Source organism: Dermacentor andersoni, chromosome 9 (genome assembly GCF_023375885.2).
Source record: "Dermacentor andersoni chromosome 9, qqDerAnde1_hic_scaffold, whole genome shotgun sequence".
In the NCBI taxonomy this organism is placed as follows: Eukaryota; Metazoa; Arthropoda; class Arachnida; order Ixodida; family Ixodidae; genus Dermacentor; species Dermacentor andersoni.
Genome location: NC_092822.1, coordinates 18,190,580 through 18,212,110, shown reverse-complemented (window position 1 = coordinate 18,212,110; position 21,531 = coordinate 18,190,580). Strand labels below are relative to the sequence as shown.

The following is a 21,531-nucleotide window of genomic DNA, read 5'->3' as shown; positions in this document are numbered from 1 at the left end:
TTTAAGCATGGCGTTACCGTTTTACAATTACCAATATACCTCTCCCACCACAGCATCCCATGCATCCCGGCTTTGAATGCGTCTGCGCAGTCAGAGGCAGGCTGCACTTGTTTCAGAAACGTATGACGGCATGTAGGATTTTATCGCGCAATCGAAATTCATTATGGAACATATAGTTTCGTTTTCCAGGATAATTATGCCGTGCATACCGGAGGTGTTTGTCTAACTCAACGTTCACTCTCACCTCGGGCGGTTGCGATCGCAGACCAGCTTGCAGCTTCTCCTGGCTCTCGTCCGTTTCTCGCAATGGCCCGCGATGGCAGGCGTGGCCGTCCTGGCCGCGGCAGCCGTGGCGCATGCGATGCAGCAGCTGTGGATCAAGTCGTGGACGGACGCCTCCATCGCCGATCCCGGCGGCGCGGCAGCGGCACGGCGGTACTGGGTCGGAGGACTCGTCGGCATCTGCGTTGCCAACGGTGGGCACCTTTCACACACACGCAACAATTTGTTCCTCGGATTCACACGCGTGCACTGAAGAATTACGGCAAGCATATATGAATGGCATTAGCATTCTTGTGATAGTTCAGGCACTTTCCTGTGACTATCTATGTATGTCGTCTCTAACCGTTTACCCGCCTATACCTGCGTCACCGGGTAGTTCAGCGAATGGATAGGGCGTCGGGCTGGTCTGTGGAAACAGAGCTCGAATCCAACTACCAGACCAACTTGGGTCACTCAGTATGTGGCAATGTGTACACACATGCCGCTCTTTAATGAACCTCCTTCACGCCCATATGGGTCAATGTAGATGCAGGAGCGGGTAGGTACTGCTGTTCAGGAAACTAACGCCGTGTATCGCGTCACATACCTAGTGACTATAGTGACATGGCTCACAGGGTATGTACGTGTCTACCGCTCTTCAATGAACACCTCTGACGCCAACTTGGGTAGCTAGCTATGTCCCACTGGCATTGTGCCACTCTAAAATATAGAAAAAAATCCCTTAAATGTATCTGATGCCGGGCGGAATTGAACCCGCGTCCCAATTGTTCTTCTTCAAGGACAGCAACCGGATGCTTTAGCAGGCTGCGTAACAAATTTACTGTGCAGCTTTTCAGTGAACATCTCTCACGCCGAAGCTTTAGCGAGGAGCGCCATGAATGCGCTGGGTATATTCCACTGGGTATATCCCACTCCGTCGGGCTCAGCCGCTCAATGCCAAAGTCCCTACGCCACAACGGCAAAGTATAACTCGTTTCGACAGTGACAATACGTGGTGTCCCTAGATTGATTCAATGCTAAACGCATTACCATCGACGTCATCGTGAGGTTAAGACTAGTGCGAAACGTGTGACTGAAGATTGCTGGAGAGGGCTTGGTCGGACAGTGGACATAAAATAGGGTGATGATGACAAGTACTGTCGCTAAATCAATCGCCTTTGAGGATAAGATTATGCCGAAATTCTTAATTAATTAAATTATGGGGTTTTACGTGCCAAAACCGCTATCTTATGGTGAAGCACGCCGTAGCGGAGGACTCCGGAAATTCGGAGCACCTGGGGTTCTTTAACGTGCACCTAAATCTAAGCGCACGAGTGTTTTCGCACTTGGCACCCATCGAAATGCGGCCGCCGTGGGCGGGATCTGAACCCGAGGCCTCGCGCTTAGCAGCGCAACACCAAAGCCACTAAGCAACCACGGCGGGTCCAGGGAAACTATGTCAACGTGTGCCCGAATCAGGGTTCTATGAGCAAGAGCATGCGACTCGCTTTCTCAAGCGCTTTCAATCGCAGATTTATGCGAAGAGCTGTTAGCTTTTCTACATTTCTTCTTCCACCGAACGCGTTTGCAGTGCTGTGCCGCTTGCTGGGCGGCGTGCTGCTGGCGGCCACTGCGCTGTTCATGTCCGGCTCTCTGCACCGCGCCATGCTGGAAGGTGTTCTTCACAGTCCGGTGTCTTTCTTCGACGCGTCGCCCAGGGGCCGAGTGCTGAACCGGTTCGCCGGTGACCTGGACATCATGGACGCCGAATCGTTCGTTTGCGGCAAGCAGTGCGTCCAGGGGTCGCTGATCACAGTCGCCAGCGTCGCGGTGGTTGCCACGCAGGCGCCCCTGGTGGTGGTGGTCACTGCAGTTGTGGCCGTCCTCGCCGCAAAGGGTTTTGTGAGCAACATTTGGTCATCTTCCGCCAGCGCACGTCTCATTGATGTCGGCCCTTTCTATCTGTGCATGTCTTCTCTATTTTTTTCTATGCAAATATGAGTGCGAGCCCTAGCAAGCAAATAGCCCGCCTTACTGCCCTGGCGCCTCTTTAAGTCCGCTGTCATCCGCCAGCCATTCTAATGAGGAATGAGTAAGAATTTTCGAAGTCTACGCCCAGTCTAGCGGTACAACAGTTTAGTGTCACAATGCGAGTGGGCTGATACGGTAATCGTAGCAGCGACATGTTAAGTACGAACATGATACCATGTGCAAGTCCAACCGCACGAGGACCAACTACGCCGCAAACGCGTTTCAGCCAAGCGTGAACAACTGCGAGGAGACAATCGATTCACCTCGTCAGCCAGTGCACCCGCTTCGACGTCGTACCAGTCCAATGTCAGCCTCAGAGTGTGCTCAGCCAACCTGACAGTCGACCTTTTGCAGAGGCAAAAGTCCTGGGCCTCCATCGTCAAGCGGACCTGATAAGACGCTTAGGACTGTGTCTACTGCATGTGCATACAAGTGTGAACGTGAACTCCCTCTCATTTTGCCTTTGCGTTCTTTCTTTCAAGTCATCATCCCCTTTACTAGGACAGCTACACTCTAGCTTTACACTGTGCAGGGTAGCCAGCTAGATATCCGTCCGGTTAACTTAATTCTTTGGCATTCAGCCTTCACCCTCCCCCTCGCCTCCCTCTTTCTCATCTTTCTATTCCCTCTCCCCCGTTCCCCAGAATAGGGTAGCCAACAAGACGCATTTCTCGTTAACATCCCTGCCTTCTCTCTTTATTTACTCCTCTTCCTCCTCCTCTTTGTCTTCACTCTCTCTCTCTCCATTATCCACCGATGCACTTCTGTAACTCTGTGCTGTGGGTGCCGTCTGCTCCGAATCTATGAAGTCGCCATTGTGCATATTTCGGCCCATTAGTTCCCTACTGGTGGTAGTATTTGCTTTAAATTTGTGTCATGATACATCGACAGCAAGGTATTCGTGACCATGCGTCGCTGTTTCCGAAATCCGTTCTCGATATTTAGAAGCTTTAAGCTTGATGATGGAAGCTGAGGCTGTACATTGCTTCCGAGACATGGCGGCGGGTGCGGCAAGGCACGGGCACTGCCAGATTTTAGAGGCAATATATTGCTAATGTTTGCTTGTGATGTACATTTCGTATAGATGGCGCCCCAGCCTATATTTTGCGCACCTGAAACTAACATTGTTTTCCAAGTGTCGCGCGTAATGCCCGTAGAAATCTCGCGTTCGCGTGCGCAAAGCTTATAAGCAGGTCAGACTAAATTGCGTAATGATTCATGCACTTGTCCTGTGAAGTTAGGTTGGATGCAGTATTTTCGGCTTTTAATTTCGGGATAACGCTTGTCGAGTTAATGTTGCCGGTTGGACACGCACACGTAAATGCTTCAAGTATACTGATAATATCTCGTAAAATAATATGAATCACTCAAAGGCTTAACTCCACAGAATCTCTTTAAATGTGGAGAAGCCAGCTTTGACGAACGCTTCTTTTGGGGATGTACACTCAGATGCACGCTCCCGTGGGGTAGTCTTCTGGGACTGTCCCAAGTACCCCGTACCCACAAGAACTACAGAAAGTCTGGTTAGTTGGTAAAGATTTAAGATTTGAAATTTAGGCGCGGTGAATACGGACAAAGAGCAACGAAAGGGCGCGTACAGTCATTTTCGTTCCCTATGTCTGTGTGCGTTTTCTGCGGCTAACCTTCAAGGCGAAGTGCCGTTAGCATAAAGGTACGCAAGAGATCAGAACGCCTGTTACGCGTGACTACATGGAAGAGCGATGTTTAATTGTTTTGGAGGTGGTCTTTAAGCACGGCGTGCAGACATATAAGTGTGCGTTTTGAAGTCAGAAATAGGCCACAGTTGTAAATGCCGGTGAGCCTAGAAACTCGACGATGTACTGGAACAGTTTCGGAACTGTTACCGTATGAATTTATGCTGATAGAACCTGCGAGTATAGGCTCTTTTCTGTGAGCATGGTTTAGCTGCAATGGTCACGACCAGGTGCTCTGCGCACCGCTGTTTTACAAAACGTGGAAATACTCGTCGGCGGCGTCTTAAAAAGCAGCAGTACGTTGCCGCTTGCTCCCGACTTTCCGAACCTCGCAGAGCATGGCCGTGAGCGCGTCGCACAGTTCGCGCTTCTACGACAGCGTGTCCACTTCGAAGCTGCTGCAGCACATGACCGAGACTCTGGAGGCGCTGAGCAGCGTGCGGGCGTACGGCGTCCTGGAGAGGTTCCGGCGGCACTTCTACCGCCTCGACGACATGTGCCTGCGCGGTTATTCTTCCTACGCCGCCTGCTACCGTCTCACGCGGACCGTCACGGCCGCGGGTGGGTTCGTGGTCGTGCTCGCAGCGATGCTGTTCAGCACCGTGGGCAGCATGGCAGCGCCCGATCCGAGCAGCTTGGGACTCACCCTCAGTTCAGCCACCTCGGTGAGAGCACCAGTGAGAGAGGGTCGTGCGTGCTAATGAGACACACAGCAGAAGGATGAGCGACTCGCCACAAGTTTTCCCGTAGCGTCCATGTCACGGCTTGTCACCCGCTCGCCGTCGGCGCAAAGTCGTCGACGGGGTATACAAGCCGGGTGGTCGTTCTGTACTCAAGCGCACACAGTGAAGGGGTCAGAGTCGGGAGAAAGAAAGAAAAAAAGAAACTTTATCTACTGACAACGGCACATTATTCAAACGAAACACAATAAACACAAGAACTACAACACACATGCACTTAATCTAGATCAATGATGAAGACAAAGGAAATACAACGAACAGTTAACTGTAATTATAGAAATTAACAGTACACACTTAACGGTGGTCAACTAAACAGAGTTCAATACAAAACAAATGATGGCATACGCATGGCCGGGCGGCAGCAGCAAGTCCATAAAGCGTGCAGTCGACGGCAGCGCTTTTTCGAAGAACGCTGGCAAGCCGACCTCGTTGCGGTAGATGCGATTGCTGGGCTGGTTTCCCGGGAGTCTAGGTCTGAAGTCTTCCCTGGAGCAGGTTGAGCTAACTTGAGGGGAACTACCGTGAGCTTCGTTGCAGAAGTTGGTTTGTCGTCTCTTACGTCACCTAGTAACTCGCAGCTCAGGAGAGGCTAGGCGGCCCAGGCGATACTGGACTGCACTAGCGCCTTGACGCTTCTTAGCTTATTGTAGTCTCAGCTTCTAGACTGCTTAGCTCGGTCTAAAACCAGCGTTAAATAGCTTCTCATTTCCCTAGTTCCCTGTGTTGGGGAATGGTAGATATTGGTGGCGATCCAATCAAGTTCACCCAGTTGTACTCCGGCTCCTCCTAAGGTCTTGGCCGCGCCCGTTTTAATTAGGGGCGAGGGTACGGGTGATCGCCCCCTGCTGTTGGAGGTCGCGCCCTTGTATTGCACCACACACGCACACCCTTGAGTCCGTGGAGGGCCTCTATTGTTCGTTCACAAGCACAGGGGAAACTACGGTACCCGGCCATACGGCGCTGTCGGCACGCATACACTGTCAGCAATTCGTGGACAGACGATTGCACAGAGGCACCACATATTTCGGAGTATTCGCACTACCCGCCTTCTTAACGAGCTTCTCAATACACGCGCTGGGCAGAGAATACCCGGGAGATTCCTAAAGAAAAGCTGTCGGGGCGTTACGGTCGCGCCGACGACAAAAAGACAATCTCTAAACCTGCCTTCGACTTCTTTCGGCCGCTTTCCCGAGTGGCCGGCAATAAGCGTCTTGCTCGCCAGTTCCTATTCCTACGACCTTGTGGCGCCCGTTGATCGGTAATTCGCCGAATCGAATAATGTCGCGCCGTGACAGTCCATTAACTTGCAGTAGTTCGAACAAAAGCGGCTCGCTTTACTTGTGACGGCCGCTTACGGAGAGTACCAGGAGGAGCTTGGCGGACAAACGTCACCCGATTGGCTTCTTGACTGCTTCCGAATAAACGTGGGAATGGTCGATCCACATGATTTACTGAGCAGGAGCAGAATACGTACAATTAGAGATAGCTTAGTTGAGAGATCCAGGTTAATTCTGACCGACATCGGCTCCATTACGTTCACAAGTGTGCCAGCATTTTTGTATTCTGCGACCGCGAGAATGCGCCCCACCGATATTGGGATTTTAACTCGCGACATCGGGCTCTGTAGCCGAGCACCACAGCCATTGAGCAATCAGTGTGGGTGACAGTATAGATGAGGCATGACGAGAATCGCGCACAGAGTGTGAAAGAGGTGTGGAGTCGGAAGACTGCCTTCTCGGGAAAAGGATATGTCACAGAGATGAGTCACGGGTGGCATGACCATGTCAACTCGCCGCCTTGCCAGTCTGCGCTCGCTTCGTTGCACAGGGCGCTATCGGATGCGCAGGATGGTCCTCGCGTGCCTCCGGACACCACGTGGCAGCGAACTCGATGCTTCGAGCGCGTACCATGTGCTAAGAGCTGGAGACTCCAAGAACGAAAACGAAGGACACACTCGTCCTGCGTCCTTTCTTTTCATCTCCACCATTTCCAGCGCTAAATAGCTGTTACAGTGTCATATTCAACAAGCCCAACGTCAACCTTTGTTAAGTGCCCGTCTTGTAACCACAACGTGACACAAAACAACTAACGGCAACAACTAAACAACACAACATGCACATACTACCAACCGAAGAGAAAAATGTGACAACTTTCCAACACAACACGAAAGCCTACAAACTTTCCAAATTTAGAGTATATGCTTATAAACGCCCGCGCCGTCTCAATGCATATGTAGCACCTTTGGTAGCGATTTTCGTCCTTAAGCGTGGAAGAGTCTCTTTCCACTCACTCCGTGACTATTCGATGGTGAGACCTTCGATGCCTTTGAATTGTCTGTGAGGTGTGACTGCGACACAAAGAAGAGTTCGCGTGAGTGCGGCTGCGACACCATCCCACAGAATGCGTCTTCGAGTTGCCCGTCCTGCTCTGCGCCCACTTCGAGAGACAAAGCGCCTTTATGAACATGACCCGGGCTGCAAACCGACCGCGTGGGTTTTCATATACTACGCTTCTTCTATTTATTTAACACTTTATCCGGGAGACAGGGTTTTGCAATTGCATGTAGAGAAGTATTGATATCGAAGGGCAAACTAACGTACAAAATATATGTCTCCCTTTTTCGCAGTACGTTATAAATGGACACTTTCCTTAACCCCTTCTGGAGCAATGATTTCGGTAGGAATCGTAGTGTATTTCCCCAAATATTCGACTTTCAGGAAAGGAAAAACAAACCAAAAAAGGACTATTCTCAGGAATGTGAGTGCCTGCCAATGCTATGTAATTACATAACTTCTCATCTTTGTACCGCAGATGAATATGACCCTCCCTGAAATTTCACAAATGTCCATGCACCTTCATCACGCTGAGGCTATAGGCCTCAGGACTTCATTTTTCGAGTGTGCTGCCTAATGCACATATAACCTCCCTTGAACGGCACCAGAAAGTTGTTAACGACGTTTGTCGCCATAGTTCACACTACCACGATTGTAAGTAAGGAAGTCTGAAGAACCGCATCCTACTTATTTTTGGCAGCTCATGAGAAAAACCGTAGACTCACTGCAAAAAACTCGAAGACTTTTTTTTTTATTTTTCCCTGACCATTGTCGTTCATACGCAACTTCTCACTTCATTAAAAAAAATGTAAAGCAGAAAGGATTAACGAGTCTAATATACACTGCTTTCAAACCAACACTTTTACAGATTCCGCTGGCGCTGGTGAGCCTTTGCCTGATGCTGTTCGGTACACTTCAGTTAATGGTGTCCTTCGAGCGTTGTTTGGAGTACACGGAGCTGCCGCCTGAGGTGCATCGTCGTTTACATTCCTCTGGTTGTCGCACTTAGACATAAAAAGTGTTGCGAAAAGTAGTCTTGTTGCGGCTTTCGGTTCGCACGCGCAGACTGACGTCGACGGGATCCCTGGAGGAGAACAACAGGATTTGGGCTGCCTGGCTTTGTCCGAGGACTGGCCGTCGGAAGGCGGAGTCACGTTTCAGGAGTACTCCGCTTCGTACCGACCTGGCATCGCACCGAACGTTCTCAACGGCGTCACTTTCACGGTGCAGCCTAGGCAGAAAGTAAGCGCTTGGTCTGCTAGTTCTTGCATTCTGTTGAGATCCAAGTCATACGTACCCGAAAGCGAAAGCGTACTCTTGTAGGCTAGGTAGTTTAATGAAGTCAACATGATGACTGGATGGCGCAAAAGTTTATATGAAATAAAAGAAAGCAAGTGGAAACATTTCGTGGCTGTAATATACGGATCCACTTAAAGCCACGTCTTCAGTATAAATAACGCAGCAATAAAGCTAAAGAAAAAGCGGGTGGCGGGTGGGGGGGGGGCGCACTCTTGCGCTTGAAACATGTTGTTCCACTTAAAGTTTCATTGGTTCCACTATGCATGCGTGGAACGACAACCTTAAGCTCAGCGTAAGTGAAACTGCGTGAATCAGCATCTTGCCGGCTGCTCGTTTTCACTGAGTTACCCACCGCAGTGGCTTAGCGGCTATGGCGTTGCGCTGCTAAGCACGAGGTCACGGGATCGAATCCCGGCCGCATTTCGATAGGGGCGAAATGCAAGAACGCCCATGTCCCGTGCAATGGGGGCACATTAAAGATCCATAGTGGTCAAATGTAATCTGGAGTCCCCCACTACAGCATGCCTCATAATCGAATAGTAGTTTTGACACGTGAATCCCCAGAATTCAATTCAATTCATTGATGAGAATAATTGGAATTTGTACGAATGATAGCAATGTCAACGAAACGACACGCTAACGCGCATTCTTGCGAGAAGAAAGAGATTCGTCTCGATTCCATGCTGTGAAAGGGAATGTGCACCGAAGCTGGTGCGGACGATAAACGACGTTACACGACGTCTGTCACGTGCGCACGCACGCGTAAGGAAGTGCCGCATACATCCTCATTCTTCTAGGCCATCCGTCAAGCGCCTTATTGAACTAAATTAATGCTTAAAAGTAAACTGCGTCAGCAAATGCGTAAAGTAAGATTTGCATACAAGCTGCAGACATGACAGCTTCCGATCGTTATACGAATATACGAGAAAACAGAAATCTCTTAGGCAGAAATTCAAACACAAAGCCTTCCAGCTGCAGTTTGCTTTTGGCTCCTCCGCTTAGTGCAAGTGCACTATTGAAGTAATTGAATTTCTCAAAGTAATATGTGTCAGAAAATTCGCAGAGCACGACTTCCACATAACCTACAGACTACAAACTGAAACACAAGCCCCTTCTTTATGCTGCGATTTTTTTTATTTATTTATTTTTCGGTGAGCACGCCACAAGAAAATCCCGAATAACTAGAGGCTAATAGCTTCGCTGTAACAAAAAAAAAGAAAAAGAATACATAATTTTTCAGAGCGTTTAATTTTTGTGGCTGCAGAGACGGAGAACAATCGCAATAACGATCTCGCGTCGTAGAAGATGTTGCTTACTTCGTTGCGTATAGTTTTGAGGTAAACTTGATCTGAATTAGAGCGGTTTTATACAGATATACATGCGCAGTTGCTAGAATTATGTAACGACACCAAAAACAGCGATGATGTGTTCTCATAGAGGCAGCGAAATTAATGATAACTAAGGATGCGCGTAGTTAAGCGAGACAATAAAACAAACTACGCTAATAGGTACTGCCGGGCTACTTGGTTCGTGATACAGCTCGGAATAAGACAGGGACAAGGACAACACGTGCCAAACAGTGGCGCATCCACCGAGTGGCACAACAGGCACGCGTCCCACCCCCCCGCTCCTGCGAGAGAGAAAACAAGGATAGGAAAGGCAGGGAGGTCAACGAGAAGAGCACCCTACACTGCGGGTAGGGGAAAGGGGAATAGAAAGAGGCAAAAAGGGAGAGACTAAGCACTGAGTGCATGCGTTGTGTTAGTATGCGACCTGCCCAACCCTCTTCGCCCTCCGACCTCCCTCCTACCAAATAATTCTGACAAAGCCACCGGCGCCAACTATCGCTTGGCTATGCATGAGCTTGAACAACGTCATCTGCACTTTATTTTCAGGTGGGCGTCGTTGGAAGGACGGGGGCCGGCAAGTCTTCTCTCGTGCTTGCCCTTTTGCGCATTCTTAAAGCTTCTCAAGGACGCATCCTCATCGACGGCGTCGACATTGCCGAAGTTCCTCTGAAAAGGCTGCGCCGGGCCATCACGGTCATTCCGCAGGTGACGCTGGAACCGACGAAGCTGTTGGTTTTGTTCGCAAAGAGCATTACTGGAAGTTTACGATGTTTACGCTATAGCTCACCGCTCATATGGCTTTTTTTTTTTTCTTTCTTTTTTTCTGTGCGCGTTTCCTAACACCCTGTAGAACTGGGTAGAGACGCACGACTATGTCTGGTTAACCACCACGTTATTTCTTTGCATCGATGTCCTATGCTCTATTCTTTCTTTATCTCTACTTTGCTATCACTTTACCTCCCCCTCCACTCTCTCCCCAGCGTAGGACAGCAAACCGGATCTTGCCATCTGGTTAACCTCCCTGCCTTTCTGCTTTCTTACCGTCTCTCCATTGGTACTTTATTCACGGTGGTGCTGCAAACACGCGACAGGACCCGAGCCTGGTCCGAGGCACGATGCGCATGAACTTGGATCCGACAGGCTCACACTCCGATGACCAGCTATGGCAGGCGTTGCGCCACGTCCACCTGGGACCCTTAGTCAAAGGTCACCCAGCCGGACTGGACATGGAGACCGCTGACGGGGGCACGAACCTCAGGTGAGTCATCGCAGTCGGTTCTATTCCTGCTCATGTTTTGTCTCGTCGACTCTTCCAGTGCAGGGAACAAGTGCAGGGCTACAAGTCACTTCACTCACCGGAAATACAATCGGCTGCGTATATCTTAACGCTGGTGCATTTCACGCTGCGAATGCATGCGCAGTTCATCCCGTTCGACCGCCACCGTGCGCGGTAGGTTAAATGCGGACATTGCACAGCAGCCTTCTTTTCAAGCTTGAACCAGATGCGTGACACAGATGAATAAGACGTTGAGGCTTCTTAAGTGACCCCTGATCGACTCTGCACTCGCGGACGAGTGCTCGATTTCCTCCTCGCCTTCGTCTCCACCCCCCCCCCCCCCCCCCCCGCGCGGGCGCTCTCACATTCTCACCCCTTGAAGCAAATATAAATCGCACATATTGTCACGTTGTATGGAAGGTGAAGAATCAAACACTGCAAAAAGTGTGAGTTAAAGGAAAATGGACACCAAATTTAGAGGCTAAATTCAATATAGCTTAAGATTTGCCTGCTTACGAGGAACGCTTTGACAAAGTATGAGTGACAGGAGCCACATAAAATGTAGTTTATTTCGATTTTAAGGTCTAGAAATGAAATGTGACTTCCTTTTACGACGAACCCGTCGCGACAGCCATCATGAAAGCGTCACTGTTGAGAGCAAAATGGTGTGACGTTAAAGGCGCTGGTGGAGGTGCATTTCCTGAGTTGCCGCACTTGCATTTGCTGAAACGCGACCGGGAGACGCAAGTGCGCGTCTTCCATATAGCTGCGGCGCCGGCGAACGTGAGCGTACGTGTGAAATTGACCAAAGGACGAGTGAATTTGCTGTCGTCTACTCTTTGGTGGTTCACGTGACCTCCGTAACATCGGGTACCGTACATTTACGCCATTCAAAGGTAATTCACCCGTGCTGGCTGGAATACTGATACGAGAAACTGTGCGATAGAAATTGCGCGATATTTCATTACCGAGGACACGATCCTGCATATGCCGATCGTTATCGTGGTCCCATTGATGCTGTGGATTATTACCTAAGAGTAAAAAGTCGTCACCTGAGAATTCGGTGCCTACACTTCTTTAAGAGGAAAGCTTTAGCTCGGGCCCAACTCCGATGCGGCTGGTTCAAATGCATGTAATCAGCAGAAATGCTTTTCTGGAATCAGCTCAGCATCACTTTTATTGAAACTTGTTACATTTAAGAGACAAAGAAATATTTAATTCTAGTGGCTTTCAAAACGCAATTTTGATTTGGTGCATTAATGCATAATGGTTTTACAAAAATTGCCGAAAATCGACAAGTTCGAGAAATGTATAATGGTGTTTACAAATCTGTAACTCTGTGCCAAAAATAGGTATCGTAGTTGTGTAAATTGCACCCATTAGTACATCCAAGGCAGCCAAAATTTTTCAAGGTAAAGAAATTGTGACCCTGTTTACAAGAGTTTTGCAAGAGTCCTGCTCACACATTAGTGGTGCGTTGAAGAGCCATGTATAATACATCAATTTCGTCCACTTTAATGGAACTCCTAGATGAAATTTACTGAACTGTGATATCATACTTCATCGCAGAGTTACTGAGTTGCAAACTCGATAGTTCGTGTTCTCAAAATTTGCGATTTCCAACAATTTCTTAATAAAATGCCAACGGCCTAAATAAAGAAAATCTGCTTCCAACATTCACTGAGCTCTACCGTTATATTTTCGGTTCAATAAATCTCCTCGACTTTTGTGAAGCGGTTGACGAGAAAAACTATTTCTGCTTTCTCATGTACTTAGAAAGCAGCCCCTGAGTTAAAGCTTACTCTTTGGGATTCAACTCTTTAACGGGCGAACTTGTGCCCAGAAAAGAGGATCAACAAAAGAGGGTTGTAGCGCCGAAAAAGACAACACATAGCAAGCGAGACGGGACAGGCGCAAACCCTCTTCTGGAAACATGCACCAAATAGCCCCCCAACAAGTGTTACTCAGGATCAACAAACCCCAACACCGCGATCACGGTCAAGCGCAGTGGTCGAATTCGTAGACGTTCACACACACCCGCGAATCAAGTTCGTCCACTATCCATGCACGTCACACCACATTCTTTGAAACTGATGGTAGCGCTAAAAGGGGCGAACACAAGGTGAAAAGACGACACGACGATGAGGTAACGCTAACTAGGGTGTCGTCTTTTCACCTTGTGTTCGTCCCTTTTAGCGCTACCATCAGTTTTAAAGAATGCATCACCAACTAGCCCAGCACCAAGTTTTATTGAAGCACACATAAACACACCAGATTAATGGCTGGTCAATGAGAGTGGTGACGTGGGCTTGTTGTTGATCTCGAAACGAACTGTCGCAAGAAGACAGATCTGGAAAGAGCAGTAAAAAAGTGAGTGCGCGAGAAAGGTAAGGAAAAAGTCCGTAGATTGCAGGACATTTGTAATTTAGCGTCACCCAATGCTTGACAATCCTGCTTTCTTAGGGAAGATGTGAATGTCATTGCTTCACAGACTGCTCTATCATCTGTTCCCTTTTTATGTACTACGATTGTCATTATCTCGTAAGTTGTCTTGCGCTTTTTTCCTCGAAATTTATTTTCTTGCGTTCTGCGTGTACGCACTCACGCTTGTGTCCACCTGGCTTTTTTTCTTGCTTTCATTTTGCCTTTATGTAGTGAGCTTGTGTTACGTTGCATCCCTGCTCCCACTCCTGCCTAAGGCCTCAAAAGTAGGCCGGTAGCATGTGATAAATAAACAAAACAAATAATAAATATAGAGACGGCTTTAACCGCTTAAACGTGGAGGCTGAACATATGTCAACGCACTTAGCGAGTCGTGCATAAGAAAGCCATCCATAGCATCATCATCATCAGCCTGGTTACGCCCACTGCAGGGCAAAGGCCTCTCCCATACTTCTCCAACAACCCCGGTCATGTACTAATTGCGGCCATGCCGTCCCTGCAAACTTCTTAATCTCATCCGCCCACCTAACTTTCTGCCGCCCCCTGCTACGCTTCCCTTCCCTTGGGATCCAGTCCGTAACCCTTAAAGACCATCGGTTATCTTCCCTCCTCATTACATGTCCTGCCCATGCCCATTTCTTTTTCTTGATTTCAACTAAGATGTCATTAACTCGCGTTTGTTCCCTCACCCAATCTGCTCTTTTCTTATCCCTTAACGTTACACCTATCATTCTTCTTTCCATAGCTCGTTGCGTCGTCCTCAATTTGAGTAGAACCCATTTCGTAATCCTCCAGGTTTCTGCCCCGTAGGTGAGTACTGGTAAGACACAGCTATTATACACTTTTCTCTTGAGGGATAATGGCAACCTGCTGTTCATGATCTGAGAATGCCTGCCAAACGCACCCCAGCCCATTCTTATTCTTCTGATTATTTCCGTCTCATGATCCGGATCCGCCGTCACTACCTGCCCTAAGTAGATGTATTCCTTTACGACTTCCAGTGCCTCGCTGCCTATTGTAAATTGCTGTTCTCTTCCGAGACTGTTAAACATTACTTTAGTTTTCTGCAGATTAATTTTTAGACCCACTCTTCTGCTTTGCCTCTCCAGGTCAGTGAGCATGCATTGCAATTGGTCCCCTGAGTTACTAAGCAAGGCAATATCATCAGCGAATCGCAAGTTACTAAGGTATTCTCCATTAATTTTTATCCCCAATTCTTCCCAATCCAGGTCTCTGAATACCTCCTGTAAACACGCTGTGAATAGCATTGGAGAGATCGTATCTCCCTGCCTGACACCTTTCTTTATTGGGATTTTGTTGCTTTCTTTATGGAGGACTACGGTGGCTGTGGAGCCGCTATAGATATTTTTCAGTATTTTTACATACGGCTCGTCTACACCCTGATTCCTTAATGCCTCCATGACTGCTGAGGTTTCGACAGAATCAAACGCTTTCTCATAATCAATGAAAGCTATATATAAGGGTTGGTTATATTCCGCACATTTCTCTATCACCTGATTGATAGTGTGAATATGATCTATTGTTGAGTAGCCTTTACGGAATCCTGCCTGGTCCTTTGCTTGACAGAAATCTAAGGTGTTCCTGATTCTATTTGCGATTACCTTAGTAAATATTTTGTAGGCAACGGACAGTAAGCTGATCGGTCTATAATTTTTCAAGTCTTTGGCGTCCCCTTTTTTATGGATTAGGATTATGTTAGCGTTCTTCCAAGATTCCGGTACGCTCGACGTCATGAGGCATTGCGTATACAGGGTGGCCAGTTTCTCTAGAACAATCTGCCCACCATCCTTCAACAAATCTGCTGTTACCTGATCCTCCCCAGCTGCCTTCCCCCTTTGCATTTCTCCCAAGGCTTTCTTTACTTCTTCCGGCGTTACCTTTGGGACTTCGAATTCCTCTAGACTATTTTCTCTTCCATTATCGTCGTGGGTGCCACTGGTACTGTATAAATCTCTATAGAACTCCTCAGCCACTTGAACTATCTCATCCATATTAGTAATGATATTGCCGGCTTTGTCTCTTAACGCATACATCTGATTCTTGCCAATTCCTAGTTTCTTCTTCACTGCTTTTAGGCTTCCTCCGTTCCTGAGAGCATGTTCAATTCTGTCCATATTATACTTCCTTATGTCAGCTGTCTTACGCTTGTTGATTAACTTCGAAAGTTCTGCCAGTTCTATTCTAGCTGTAGGGTTAGAGGCTTTCATACATTGGCGTTTCTTGATCAGATCTTTCGTCGCCTGCGATAGTTTACTGGTATCCTGCCTAATCGAGTTACCACCGACTTCCATTGCACACTTCTTAATGATGCCCACAAGATTGTCGTTCATTGCTTCAACACTAAGGTCCTCTTCCTGAGTTAAAGCCGAATACCTGTTCTGTAGCTTGATCTGGAATTCCTCTATTTTCCCTCTTACCGCTAACTCATTTATCGGCTTCTTATGTACCAGTTTCTTCCGTTCCCTCCTCAGGTCTAGGCTAATTCGAGTTCTTACCATCCTGTGGTCACTGCAGCGCACCTTGCCGAGCACGTCCACATCTTGTATGATGCCAGGGTTAGCGCAGAGTATGAGGTCTATTTCATTTCTAGTCTCGCCGTTCGGGCTCCTCCACGTCCACTTTCGGCTATCCCGCTTGCGGAAGAAGGTATTCATTATCCTCATATTATTCTGTTCCGCAAACTCGACTAATAACTCCCCCCTGCTATTCCTAGTGCCTATGCCATATTCCCCCACTGCCTTGTCTCCAGCCTGCTTCTTGCCTACCTTGGCATTAAAGTCGCCCATTAGTATAGTGTATTTGGTTTTCTCTCTACCCATCGCCGATTCCACGTCTTCATAGAAGCATTCGACTTCCTGGTCATCATGACTGGATGTAGGGGCGTAGACCTGTACAATCTTCATTTTGTACCTCTTATTAAGTTTAACAACAAGACCTGCCACCCTCTCGTTAATGCTATAGAATTCCTGTATGTTACCAGCTATATTCTTATTAATCAGGAATCCGACTCCTAGTTCTCTTCTTTCCTCTAGGCCGCGGTAGCACAGGACGTGCCCGCTTTTTAGCACTGTATATGCTTCTTTTGGCCTCCTAACTTCACTGAGCCCTATTATATCCCATTTACTGCCCTCTAATTCCTCCAATAGCACTGCTAGACTCGCCTCACTAGATAACGTTCTAGCGTTAAACGTTGCCAGGTTCATATTCCAATGGCGGCCTGTCCGGAGCCAGTGATTCTTAGCACCCTCTGCAGCGTCGCAGGTCTGACCGCCGCCGTGGTCAGTAGCTTCGCAGCTGCTGGGGACTGAGGGCCGGGGTTTGATTGTTGTGTTCATATAGGAGGTTGTGGCCAAGTACTGCACCAGGGTGGCCAATCCTGCTCTGGTGAGGGAGTGCGTTACCGGTTCTGGTCACCGGGATCAGGCCACACTCCAGGCCTGTTTGTGCAATTTTATCAACACGCGGATTTTTTTTTTTGTTTTTTTTTTAATCCGGTGGAAAATCCATAGCGTTGTCTCCTAAAGAGCTACTTTTCCTGCGCATGCGGCGATAAAACGTTACCGAGCTGTTGTGTTCAGTAATGCTGTTTTCTGGCTAAATCTTTCACCTTGGTTTCTTTCTTCTTTCGCGTGAAGCTGACTGCTTCCGTGCGATTCGTATCACGGTTAGCGCCATGTGCGCTGCACTGCCCCGTTTCCAAAATGAAGTCTGTCGTTGCAAACAGCGCTCCGAGTTTGCATTCTACGTGCCTTCCTTCTAGCCCTCGCTCAACTTAATCGCTGGCGCTCGCGTGCTGCATCCGAGCAATGCACAATGATATTTGCAACACGCGGGCGATTCGTTTAGGCGCGTCTTTCTTCGCCATAAGATGCGCGACAAAGTCAAAGAAATGTTGCGGGACTGAAGGCACGTCTTGCGGCGAGCGAATACTTAACGACAGCGATAATTCGGTTAAAAACGAGCCTCTGTAAAAAAAATTGGCAGTGGCTTCGCTCGGCTGTGCCAGGATATACGCAGCGAAAGTTAAGTCATAGCATGGTTAGCCTTGGTTAATCTTGATTGCAGGTCCTAGTCTGCTTGTCAAGCTATGTTGTGGCGTTTAGCCAATCGTTCGGCGCGCTGTTCGTCTGTTTCCTGACCAATTCGTTTCCTCTTCATCTCATTCCGATGTCGATTCCAGGCCTCCTCCTGCTTATCAAAATTTTCGCCGTCCATACTGCCGCCTCAACTGCGGTTGCAGTGCACGCGAGCTCTCCGTTTCAATCCTCCGACATGTTATCAGGCATGCGACGCAGCTGGCGAAGCGGGCGGAGGCGGGCGCAACGACGAGGAACGCGATGTCACGAAGAACGCGGTGTGATGTCATGTGCCTCCTCGGAGCACGGCCACGCGAAATCGCAAGTTCTCGGCCGCTAAAGCTTTCGCTTAAAAAAAAAAAAAGGTAAAACGATTGACGCGTGACAATATTGCCCCTCTCTCGCAGCGTCGGTCAGCGGCAGCTGGTGTGCCTCGCCCGCGCCCTGCTGCGCGACTCGAAGGTGCTGCTGCTGGACGAGGCCACCTCGCAGATGGACGGTGACACGGACCGCCTCATCCAGGCGACGCTCAGGGAGGCATTCGGGAACAGCACGCTGATGGCCATCGCACACCGGATACACACCGTGCTCGACTACGACAGGTATGCGGAGGAGTATGCGGTATCACTTACCGCATTATCACGCTCATGAGCACGCCATGAACTTCTAACCGCATAATACCCAACGTGTCGCGCATGCTACGCCGTTGTTGATACCTCGTAAGTTCTGCGGTATTGCGTGCCAAGAGCGCGATTTCATTATGAGGCACACCGTAGTGGGGGACTCCCGGTTAATTTTGACCACTCAGGTTTTTTTTTTCTTTATGTGCGCTTAAATCTAAATACACGAGCCTTGTTCTGCATATTGCCCCCATCGAAATGCGGCCGCGGCGGCTGGGATCGAACCCGGTACCAGTAGCTCATCAGCGCAACGCCGCAGCCAATAGTTTGTCGCAGCGGGTTCTTGAAAATTCTCAACGAAGACCTGTTAGTGTGTGTGTGTGTGTGTGTGTGTGTGTGTGTGTGTGCGTGCGTGCGTGCGTGCGTGCGTGCGTGCGTGCGTGCGTGCGTGCGTGCGTGCGTGTGTGTGTGTGTGTGTGTGTGTGTGTGTGTGTGTGTGTGTTGAACAGACCAATTAGGAATTACTTATTTACGGTACTAAATAAGATATAACTCTAGCATCTGATTATATATCTATACAAAAGTACTATCCGTGCGTCGCGGGATCGAATCTCGGCCATGGCGGCCGCATTTCGACGGGGGCGAAATGCGAAAACACCCGTGTACTTAAATTTAGGTGCACGTTAAAGAACCCCAGGGTGGTCGAAATTTCCGGAGTTCCCCACTACGGCGTGCCTCATAATCAGAAAGTGGTTCTGGCACGTAAAACCCCACAATTTATTTTTTTACTATCCGTGCCCCGCAACCAAGGCGCACAAGCTGATCAAACTTTCCATTTTACAGGTGAGCACATCGCAGAAACAACGACAGGAGAGAACACACACCACAAGCACCACGAGCGCACCACAACGCTTGCGGTGTGTGTTTTCGCTTTTGCCTGTCGTCGATCTAGAGCTGTTTTTAACTTCAAAAGACGTGACAAACCAATTAGCCCAGCGATTGGCACTAAATTTTCTTGATGTCCAACTGTGCTTGTTCATTACAAGATTAAATTATGGTAACAGCCGTGCGAGGGCTTAGATCTTATGGTCATTTTTTTTCTTTAGATCTGCGTGTACCTATCATCGGTGCTACTCAAAGTTACAGGGGTATACACTTAACCCGAGGGCGGTGTCGAAGGGAGGCGTATATTGGAATTTTGTGTAACTCGAAGCAAACTAGTACAGCGTTTGGCGATGTCACAGTGCCAGTTATAAGGGCGACTGTTTAAATAAATATTTTACACTTTTTTTGTATTTTTGCATTGCTAGCTGCTTTGTTTTCGCTTAACTTTCTCAACGAGATTCCTCTTTCAGTTTACGTACGCTACATTAAATAAGTGGCTTGGAAAAAAAGAAAATGACAGCCTGCTGTTATAAGCCACTGCAGCTTCGGGGAAGCGAAGTGGTGTGTGTGTGTGTGTGTGTGTGTGTGTGTGTGTGTGTGTGTGTGTGCGTGTGTGTGTGTGTGTGTGTGTGTGTGTGTGCGTGTGTGTGCGTGTGTGCGTGTGTGCGTGCGTGCGTGCGTGCGTGCGTGCGTGCGTGCGTGCGTGCGTGCGTGTAAACCGACTTCACTGCACGTCAACAGCCAAAAAACCGCCTGAGGCAAGCTAGGAAATGCAGAGTCGAAAACTTTGAGCAAAAGAAAGAAAGCATCGGTAAACGCGAAATCTTGTGGTTAGTAAATGCAGACGAAGGTAATTGTACATACGTAGGCGACCTCAACACCGCTTTATTCTTTTTTCTTTATATATATATATATATATATATATATATATATAATATAATCGCTAGATTAGTGAGGTGATCTGAAACGGAGTAGTTCTTGATGAGGGCGTTCTCACTTGATTTGACGCGGGCTTGTCCGAACAAAGAAGAAACGGTATACCGTCGCTGCTTTCAGAATACTCGTCATGGAGGACGGAAGAGTGAGGGAGTACGACACGCCGGCCTCTCTGCTCTCCGATCGTAGCAGCTGCTTCTACAGGATGGCCGCGGACGCTGGCGTCGCCGCTGCCAGTCGAAGCGATCATCCATTCGACGTAACATCGTTGTGAAAGGACCTTTCAAAATAAAACGTCAGACGCGGCGACACTGCTGCTGCGACTGCGCCTGATGGATGTTGATAACGGCAGGTCTTTCGATCCCCGAGACCAAACTCGTGTGTCCGATTCAAATCATCTTGTAAATCTTTCCCACCATTCCTATACTTCGTCCTCTTACGAATTAAAAGCGTGTGTTAGTGCTCGTACAACTTCGAAAAGACGCGTGAGTATTCCTTTAATGCTAATATTTATAGTCTGATGTAATACTACAACTCAGTAAATATAAGAGAGTCCGTGAAAAAAAACAGGGGCTGACATTTCGATTTTGACTGTCCGGGACTCTTTGACGTGTCACTCAAGTCGAAGTGTAGCGGAGTTTCTGCATACCGCCGACATCGGAATACGGCCGCCGCAGCCTAAGCCGTATACACTTGCAAAACGACATTGCAAAAACGACGAAGCGAAATGGACGCAGCGCTCAATCGGCAGGGCTACTTTTAAGTGCCATGTATTCCGTCTTTATCCCTAATATTAACTATGTCCGAGCAGACGCCTTCGAAATTTGTGACTCGTGGCATGCTGGCACGAGAATTTCAATACGACGTCGGTCGCCCATCTTTCATCATTGCGTCTTTTCCGGCTTATAAATTAGGGTTCCTCTCGTGGTAAGAATTATGCCTCTTGTTTTTGCTATTCTAAAACGAGTTGTTCTAATAAAGCTCTCTGTAGCCTTCTTTTCATTGTCCCTTTATTCAATGGTGGAAAGAGTCTGAGTTCTAGAATTCTTACGTTTTCGTTTTATTAGTCTCTTTAAGTATATTATTTCTCTAGTTATCTAAGGGCTTCTATTGCTAGTTTTCTTTTTAAAACACGTAACATCAAAAAAAAAAAAAGAAAGTTGCTTTTGCTACGCCGAGGCCTGACGAATTCTTCACGGATATGTTACGAAGCGCTAACCATAAATTAGGCGCAGGATTTGACGCGCAAGGCTTTTTCAGCGTTTATGAAATTTTGAGCACCATAAGACCAACTACGGTGTATAGGACGCTGTAGTCTACAGCAGGTAGGGCTGTTTAACAGAGATTTTTGCGACGTAATCGAATACGAAACGAATAGTGCCATAAGCGGATCGAATCGAATAGTTTTCGAATAGCCTTCTAATAATGAATAGCCGATATCACAGATAATATAAAACGATGTTCCCATCCCAGTATTCTTAAGGTTACCGAGTTTCTGTCCTTACATCGTACGTTATGAAGCGTTGTTCACCAAAAACAAAGATGGA

At 48.1% G+C, this 21,531-nt stretch overlaps 1 protein-coding gene across 1 annotated transcript; it reads left to right on the top strand.

Moving 5' to 3' along the window:
• The first annotated feature begins 248 nt into the window (after positions 1-248).
• On the top strand, positions 249-20,982 carry LOC126527156 (ATP-binding cassette sub-family C member 3-like). The gene is made up of 9 exons (XM_050174908.3): positions 249-476; positions 1,853-2,163; positions 4,343-4,672; positions 7,949-8,050; positions 8,146-8,322; positions 10,275-10,433; positions 10,820-10,986; positions 17,951-18,145; positions 20,105-20,982. Exons 1-9 carry the CDS (start codon positions 317-319, stop codon positions 20,256-20,258), a joined length of 1,755 nt encoding a protein of 584 aa, XP_050030865.2. The 5' UTR covers positions 249-316; the 3' UTR covers positions 20,259-20,982.
• The last annotated feature ends 549 nt before the right edge of the window (positions 20,983-21,531 follow it).

What these genes read in the sequence shown, in the direction of transcription:
- LOC126527156 (XM_050174908.3), top strand. Translation starts at nt 317, where the DNA reads ATGGCAGGCGTGGCCGTCCTGGCCGCGGCAGCCGTGGCGCATGCGATG. An exon ending in CGGCATCTGCGTTGCCAACG is followed by an intron (nt 477 to 1,852) that starts GTGGGCACCTTT and finishes ACGCGTTTGCAG; the next exon opens with TGCTGTGCCGCTTGCTGGGC. An exon ending in CCATCACGGTCATTCCGCAG is followed by an intron (nt 10,434 to 10,819) that starts GTGACGCTGGAA and finishes AACACGCGACAG; the next exon opens with GACCCGAGCCTGGTCCGAGG.